The sequence below is a fragment of the Ostrea edulis genome, chromosome 4, assembly GCF_947568905.1.
Source record: "Ostrea edulis chromosome 4, xbOstEdul1.1, whole genome shotgun sequence".
Taxonomy (NCBI): Eukaryota; Metazoa; Mollusca; class Bivalvia; order Ostreida; family Ostreidae; genus Ostrea; species Ostrea edulis.
The window spans coordinates 67,218,911-67,227,816 of record NC_079167.1 but is presented as its reverse complement, the minus strand read 5'-3'; the positions used below and the strand labels follow the sequence as shown (position 1 = coordinate 67,227,816).

At 34.0% G+C, this 8,906-nt stretch overlaps 1 protein-coding gene across 1 annotated transcript in view; it reads left to right on the top strand.

The window, feature by feature from the left end:
* LOC125667949 (coiled-coil domain-containing protein 96-like) overlaps positions 1 to 7,912 on the top strand; it is an 8,626-nt gene extending 714 nt beyond the window's left edge. The window contains exons 2-12 of the mRNA XM_048901643.2: positions 1,770 to 2,040; positions 2,457 to 2,699; positions 2,823 to 2,908; positions 3,690 to 3,837; positions 4,055 to 4,185; positions 4,452 to 4,605; positions 4,788 to 4,981; positions 5,681 to 5,800; positions 6,105 to 6,197; positions 6,331 to 6,468; positions 7,270 to 7,912. Of these exons, the coding sequence (XP_048757600.2) occupies positions 1,770 to 2,040; positions 2,457 to 2,699; positions 2,823 to 2,908; positions 3,690 to 3,837; positions 4,055 to 4,185; positions 4,452 to 4,605; positions 4,788 to 4,981; positions 5,681 to 5,800; positions 6,105 to 6,197; positions 6,331 to 6,468; positions 7,270 to 7,515 (1,824 nt within the window). The 3' untranslated portion in view covers positions 7,516 to 7,912. The remainder of the gene's footprint in view (positions 1 to 1,769; positions 2,041 to 2,456; positions 2,700 to 2,822; positions 2,909 to 3,689; positions 3,838 to 4,054; positions 4,186 to 4,451; positions 4,606 to 4,787; positions 4,982 to 5,680; positions 5,801 to 6,104; positions 6,198 to 6,330; positions 6,469 to 7,269) is intronic.
* Positions 7,913 to 8,906: the final 994 nt, after the last annotated feature.

The following is an 8,906-nucleotide window of genomic DNA, read 5'->3' as shown; positions in this document are numbered from 1 at the left end:
GTAATTACACATTTCGTTTATTTTGAAATATTACATCGTTTCATTTAAGTGTAAAAAAGTAATAATTACGCAAATGTGCCACTCAAATGAAAATTCTTTAAAATTGGCATTTTAAATTGTTTACAAATCTGACACATGCACAGTGCCTTTCTTCCACATTGTTCCTAACTGTTGACCTCCAAGTTCAATGCTCTTCAGAGATTATGAACAGGAATTACTGTCTGAAAGACAATAATTCATGAATTGACATTTTTTGCTTATTTTTGCTTATGCTTCAGATCCACTCTGATTCATTGAAATTATATGTATTCAATCACAAATATATCATTCTACTTGTTCTTAAATTATTTTTCAATTCATTAATTTACCATTGGTTACAGCTTGTAATGCTTTAATATCTAAAATATCAACTTTCACAGAATTTTGATTAAGGTATTTTTTGCTATATTGAAATCGATGTCTGCACTTTTAAGTCATGTATATGTGGTGTACAATAGAGTGGAACTGGGACAAATTTTTGCATATATTGATGTATTTTTTGTATATATTTCTTTTACATGGGTTTTTGACTGGCCTGTAACCAGTTTAAAGTGAATAAGATAATATGAATTGAAATAGAAACATGCTTACCATTATTTCATCATTTGCTCTTTTATATTGATGGTTATTGATAAACATATCTATATCAAATCACTAAATATTCCAGATTTCATTAAATGTCTTGCCATTGTTGAATCTGGTATCTACATAGGTAAAAAAACCCACAAGGTGTTCATTTTGTATTTTAAAAGTACATAATAGAAAATCACACCAAATTAAACAACAAAACAAGTAAACAAGAAATGTCAATAGTTAGTATGTCAGAAATGTTTTGTATGAGGATAATAAATCTTTTGAATCCCAGCATAAATCGCCACTTTAACTATTTTGGTCATTTTAAACTTGGTTTAGTAAGTACAATTCTATCTATCTGTCTTTCGGTCCGGCTGTCTGTCTCTGACTGTCCATCCATCCATCTACCCATCTATCTTTCTTTCTTTTTCTTTTTTTGTAATATACAGTACCCAGTATATAGAGAATATTGTATACTAAAATCCATATCATATGTCATATCAGCCTGAGTGGTCTCATATCAGCCCAAAAGCCTGGGGACTGATAACATATGATAGGGATTTTGTCATGTAATATCATATAATCATATACTTAAATATTGTATACATACAGAATAGTGTTTTTGAGTGTTTCTGATATCTGGGGTGTGAGGGCTGATTTTACATAATGGTATTTATTTTTATTACATATGGTTTACTTTTTTGCATATTAAAGGTAGATCAAAGAATGATTGATGCATTGCCTTACTATGGTAAAAAAAAATTCCCTGTGAAAAACTTCAGTACATTGATTTACTGTAATGGGAAAAACCTTGAAATATTGATTAACTTTGGTAAAAACTCTGAAACATTGATTTACTATATAGACTAGTGAAAACCGTGACACATTGATTGTTACTTGCAAATAAGTAATTTCTGAATTGATATGAATTTTCGGATCGGTCATTGACATTATCTATTGTGATGTCATCCACACAGTGCAGAATCATTTTAAAAGTTTGCGATATATATATATATATAATAGTATATATATGCCTTTACAGCTTTTCACCGAAGAGCCATGAAGTGTAAACGTTTTGGGATAAATGTGAAATCTTTGATTGAATTATATATATATATATATGTAGTGTAAATTACAATCATATTTGATTTTTGAAGGAATCCCAGCCAACTGCTGAGTCTCCCCCTAAGGAGGAAGAGAATACAGAGGCACCTACCACTAGTGAAGAAACACCAGCAGCTGAACAGGAACAGCAACTTCAGGCAGAAACTGCAGGTGAAGAGGCACCAAAGGAGGAGGAACCAGCCAAAGAGGAGGAACCAGCCAAAGAGGAGGAACCAGCCAAAGAAGAGGGCGGCCCACCGGCAGAGGAAGCACCAGCTGATTCTAACACAAATGCAGAGGAAAAGAGTGAAGAACCTCCAGCAGGTTTGTTATTTAAAAAATCTAATGTTCTATAAAAGCATCATTTCATGATAAAAATTGTGTATTATTGGCAGGAACATAATGAATAATATTGCTCTGTGTTCGATCTTTAAGAGCTTTTGTAAAATCTTCATTCTTTTTCACATGGTTTCATCATGATTTGCTAAATGCCAATTTTCATTGATTCGGTGCTTGAAAAAAATCATGAAACCAAATATTTGATAATATCACAAAATTTGATTCCCAAGAAAATTAATGAAACTACATGGGGGAAAAGAGTAATGTTTTACAATTTTGTCAGTCATTATTTGATAAATTATGATTATTTGGGTACTAAAATGTAAATAACCAACATAAAGTAGCTGCAGCAAAATTAGAAAACAATAAGATATGGAATATAGAAAGTTGTTTCATAACAGAAGGAGGTGAACAGACAGAAACTGCTGTAGAGGGTGAACAACCAGCAGAGGGGGAGAAACCGGCAGAGGGGGAGGAAGGTGAGAAAGCAGAGGAGGGGGAAAAACCGGAAGATGGGGAAAAACCAGAGGAAGGGGAAAAACCAGAGGAAGGGGAAAAACCAGAGGAGGGGGAAAAACCAGAGGGGGAGACTGCAGAGGAAGGAGAGAAATCTGCAGAAGGTGAAGGGGGAGAAACTAAAGAAGGTGAAGTTTATTCTATTCTAAACCTAATTGTTTCACAACGCAATCTTAATTTTAGTATGATAAAACTTAGGTAGCAAGCTATAGCTGAGAAATTGTTGATTCACATGATTTTTAAACCATCAGGTGAAGAAGGAGAGAAGCCTGCGGAGGAAGGGGAAACTACTGAGAAAGCTGAGGGTGAAGAAGGATCAAAATCTCCAATACCACAGGTGGGGTGGAATGATATTTTAATGTTTTCAATCAATGACTTGAGACTTTGGTTTATAAGAATTTGAAAGTTGTTTGAGACTTTGAGAATTGTAAGTACATTCACTGGTGGTTTTAGCTTGCCTGAACATTAGTGAGAGAGATCTTTAGCTATACTTGTTGCATCTAATGTTATCATCGGGATGATGTCTATGTCTGCCTATAAAATGCAATATTAAGATGATTTCTTCTCTTGCTTTAGCTTGATATACAGTGGTTTAATATCTATCTGCATTATTTGTTCCTTATGTGTGAATCAAAAGACAAGATTCCTAATTTATGATGAAATGAAAATCTATAAATCAATGATTTGTCCCTGGAATGAAGTTCAGTGTTAGAATAGGCCTGAATTATTTATCTGCATGATTAGTTCTGGGGGTGTGGCTCTCAGTGCAGTAGGGGTAAAGAATATAATGTTCTGAGTCTGGTCTACATCAAAAAGTTGACAACTGTATACAAATACATGGAAATTTTCACCATTTGTTAATTTCATTGAAAAATTCTTTCACCCAGATTTTTTTATTTTTTTACTTTTTGCTACTTAAAAGTAATGGTTGAATTTACAATCATCTAGATGAAATGAGGACAAATAAAATGGATAAAAACTTTTCTGTACACAATATCTGGTTACCTGTGGGTAGTTTGGGGGAAATGGAATGGGATCACAGGCAAACATTTTCAGTGCAGGTTAGCATTATAAGACTGGTATCTTTTTTGAATATAACAATTCATATTACATTACAGAGTGATACTTTTGCTGAAGGAGAGAGACCTGAAAGTCCCCAAATTGTGGGTGAAAAATTATCCAGAGAGGGAAGTCCTACACAGGAAGAAGAGCATCAACCGGACACAGCTGCTCTAGAACCTGGAACCCCAGAAAGGTCAAGGCCAGGTGTGTATCATCATTAATTCCAATTGTGGATTTTTTTTTGGTTTAGTTTAAGATGTACAATAGAATGGTTTATGGAGTATGGAAGGGGGGGGGGGCAATTTCAATGAGAAGAAATCTTAGAAATGTTTGATATCTCCTAGTATACTTGTATACTTTATTCCGATTAAAGTTTGTATCTCATGCTTATTCATGCATGACATTTTTTATATAAATTCAGCATCAGTGACAGAGGACCAACACTTAGCTCCCTTTGCTGAGGAGGATGAGGAGGAGGAAGAAGAAGAGGAGGAGGAAGAGGAAGAGGAGGAGCCTCAGTTTGACAGAGAGGTTCTTCTGGAACAATATCAGGTACAAGTGCACTTAGAGCCTATCAAGCTTACAATAGATCCTTGTAAAGAAAATCTAATTAGAATTAGTTTTTTTCCAAGTTTCCACCAACAATTTGTGAACTTTCATGTTCCTCCCCTTCAACAAATGCACAGTATCACTCTGTAATGACAAATGTATTTGATAAAAAGAAAATCAATGTAAGAAGTCATATGAATTCATGAAAATAAATATCCAGAAATGATTAAATTCATTCAGCTTCTTAAGTCTTTTTTGACTTTTGACAGTCATTGCTTGAAGAGAGGAGAGAATTACAACAAAGCAACTACCTGCTGCAGCACAAACTGGCCGAACATTTCAGGAAGAAGAAAGCTGATGATGCTAGACAGGACTACGATAAAACTGCCAATGACCAGGACTCCAAATACGTCAAATACATGGGTATATTCAGATACTACGCTAACTAACAAAGAACGAAACGTGAACCTATTCATATCTGCAGCAATCAATTTGAAAATGAAAATAATTGTGGGTTTGTTGTTTAAAAACTTTTTAGTTCCTGAAAGCTGTTGTGTTAAGAGTGCCATGCTAACTGTTTATTGAAGTTAATGCATTTCTTTCAGCTCAAGTTGATGAGTTGAGGAAACTAGATGCAGCAGAGAGGGAAAACTACAAAAATCAGATGGAAGATTTGAGAATGAAATGTGAGGACAAGAAATATCGAGTGGATGAAGAGAGGAAGAAATTCATGGAATTCAAGAAACAAGTGGCACTGAATGCCATCTCCAACCGATCAGGGAAACCTGTTCCTCCAAAGGTAATACTGCTTACTAACAGTCAAAACATCAGGGAAACCGGTTCCTCCAAAGGTATGAACATAATGACTTATTAACAGTCAACAAATCAGGGAAACCTGTTCCTCCAAAGGTATGAACATAATGACTTATTAACAGTCAACAAATCAGGGAAACCTGTTCCTCCAAAGGTATGAACATAATGACTTATTAACAGTCAACAAATCAGGGAAACCTGTTCCTCCAAAGGTATGAACATAATGACTTATTAACAGTCAACAAATCAGGGAAACCTGTTCCTCCAAAGGTATGAACATAATGACTTATTAACAGTCAACAAATCAGGGAAACCTGTTCCTCCAAAAGTAATAATGCTTACTAACAGCCAACAAATCAGAGAAACCTGTTCCTCCAAAGGTATGAACGTAACGACTTATTAATGGAATAAATACCATCTATAATAAATCAGGGAAACCTGTTCATCACAATGATTTAATAACAGAACAAATATCATGACAAGATAGAAGTATCTATTTTTTCTTCTTTTCAAATTGTTTTACCTGTGACAGGTTTCAACGGAGACAATCTTGAAATACTAAAACAGTCCATACAAATACCAGATATGTAGATTTCTATGGTTACACTGTAAAAATATGAAAATATTTGATTACGTTTGACTTGTAATTAATACAGAGGATAATTTTGCTTCTAAATGATTTCAGGATGTAGAACAGGCCTTATCTACAGAAAATAAAAAGGAACAAGATGTTGTGGCAGTTCGTCTGGAAAATATTAAACTAAAGAACAAACTAAAGAAGAAGGAACATCAATTAAAGTCTAAGGTAATCTCATCCTGGATTGTGCACCATGAACTTGGGTTGATACATTTACAGTTAAACCTGTCTAATACAAAACCTGGGTATTCTGTTTCACTGTGAATTCCAATCCTAATTTTCATTCCCAATTATCTTTTTTTTTTATGTTCTTTACACTGTGAAATAGACATTCTGTGTAATCCAACTCAAAATTTTTATACATCATTTTGGATTAGGCAGGTTTTATTGTGCTATTTTTGTCATTATTTTTCTTGAAAACTTGGTTTGTGTGCTTTTAAATATGTGATTCGAATTTGTCATTATTTTACAGGAAGAACTTGCAGAAGGTTTACATTTAATTGATTTTGAACAACTGAAAATTGAAAACCAGACCTACAATGAGAAAATTGAAGAAAGAAATGAGGTCAGTTTTTATTCTGTGTGCAGTCTTATATCAATGTACCTTGTGTCCAGTTTATAAGAGTGTTGATTTCATTCCAATCAAAAATGTTGACATTAATGAATTGATACATTTGGATATTGCGTTTCTCCCGCAGGAAATTTTGAAATTAAGAAAGAAAATTACCAGCACAGTTCAAGTCCTAACTCATCTGAAAGAAAAACTCCAATTCGTGCAAGCTGAAAATCAAGTACAAAAAGGTCGTCTCCGTGAAGTGGAGGCGGAAGCAGCCATGGTAAAGATTGTGTGTTTAATCGTGATGAATACATGTAATTCTCTATAGTTTCTTTTTCCTCACGGAGAAATAAGACATATTTCAAATGGAAATAAGCCATAGATACAAAATATGAAACCAAAAACATAGCCTTTTTCATTTTAAATTTCTTCAATTGTTTGGTTAGCTCAATGGGTAAAAGTGCAAGAATGGGCTGCGTTCAAGATCACAGTGGCTATGTCGTGCTATGAAGTTGAAGAAACATCTAGACTAGCCCTATGTAGGGGTGATTAGTGTTACTTCTTCATACAGCACAATTAGTTGACCTAGATGTCTATAATAATATCTAGGCTAGCTGTTATGATCATGAACACAGCCTGTCAATCTGTAGATTGTGCGTTTGAGTCCTGCAAGAGTTCAAATATTTATTTTAATGATTTTATTCTAAAATTGCAACTTTTTACTACATTAATTTGAATTATAAACTTCTAGCACCAAAACCTTATTACTCAGTTTTTCACTCATGGCAATTTTGATAGTTCTTGCTTAAAAAACCTACAAATGATGTAGGAATTTTACATGTATTTTGAAACCCCTTTTGGATGATAGATAAGGTGAAACAATATATGTAGTATAACTTAATTAAATTTTTTTTTTTATAATTCTCATGCAATCAAGTTGAAATCAGTACCAGTTGAATTCAAGAAGAAATCAAATTTTACATCATCACATATGTCAGATCATCACAAGGAACAGAATATGACGTACTGGTAAAACTTTATTGTTGAAAATTTAAAATGTTCTATGATCTTAAATTTGCAGAAAAGAGACATTTTATCAAGAACAAAGCAGGCCAGAGATGCACTTCGAATCGACAACCATCGCCTACGACAGAGCTGTGGGTTACTAGGTAATGAGCCATTACTTCGAGACTTTGAGGAAAGAAAGGACGAGGGTGATGATCTGAGAGAGAGACTTGAAAAACTAAAAATGACACATGCTGAGCTCACATTGAACTGCAATCAAGTTCGTCGGAAGATTGAACAAGCCAGACAAAACAGGGGCTGATGGTGAAGCTGTTCAAACTGTGATTCAATAAACATGGAATATGTGATATATTTTTTATTGATATATGAATGTTGTTGATGTATATGTATATATGCAAAAGAATGAAATATATATGACTAATTCTAAATGATTGTTTTCATTTATTTTTCTTGTACATGACAAAATGCTCTACAGTTAGTATGTTCGTAGGTATTGCACATGTATACTTCAACAAAAATGTACTTGTATATACCAGTATGTAAGACAACCTAAACATATAGGCAATCCAATTACAAAGTGTTTGCTCATAGTTTACATGTGGTAAATTCAGAAAAAACAGCTGATGAGGCAAGTGATTGAGTGTTGATACCAGTTTTGATAACTTCTTTTGTTGATCATATTAAATTTCTGGAATGATCAGGCCTTTTTCTTTCAGAATTCTTATTCTTTAACTTTATCAGGAAGTTTGGAGAATAAGAGATGAGGTATTTACTTCAGGGTACTTATCACGCTTGTGTATGTAGGCAAGGGGGATATCCTAACTATTCTTGTGTAAAACATGGCCCCACCCTGATCCTAGGGGTCATGGGTTGAACAAACTTGGAGTTTTTAGTACAGTGAAAACTACCCAATCAGACACCTGTGCAATCTGTTTCACCTGTCAATCTGACACCTTATTTTCATTCTCAATTTCATATTTTCTTTCATTTTTACACTGTTTACTTTGACACAGTCTGTGAATACAAACAAAAGAATGGTCTCCCCAGTGCATGTCGGAATAGACAGGTTTTGTTGTACTGGTATAAGGAAGCTTCAATTCAGCTTTTCTAGTCCAGTGCTTCTTGAGAAGAAAATTTCTAAAAAATACCACCCTATTTTAACTATTATCACTTAATTATCTCCCCTTGGGTGGGGACAGATTTCAGTCTTCAGAAGGTCAGTGGTCTTTTCCCAGGTACATTGTATCTGGGTTCTCTCTTCCACCAATAAAAACTGGGCGCCACCAGATAACTGAAAAATTGTTGAGTGTGGCAGAAAACCGATCAATCAATCTACCTGGGAGTGTTTTGTGCCAGCTAAGTTTTGCTGGATCTTGAGAAGAAGAAGATGAAAATATGAAAAGCTTATGCCAGACGGACGCACGCTCTGGAAAAGTTTGACCAGAAAATTAGTCTTTAGACTTCACAGATAAACTAAAACTAAAAAACTTGACAAAATGATTAGAGAGAATTAGGTAATTGTTGTATTTCTATTTATGGAGGTATTTGTGCATTAGTATGTTAGTATATGAACACATGATATTTAACACCAGTAATAAATGTGTTCATTTTACATGTCAGCTTTAAGCAACAAGGACAATTTGTATGAATTATTGATTTACAGTCTCAAAAGAAATTTTAAATCATCAAGGT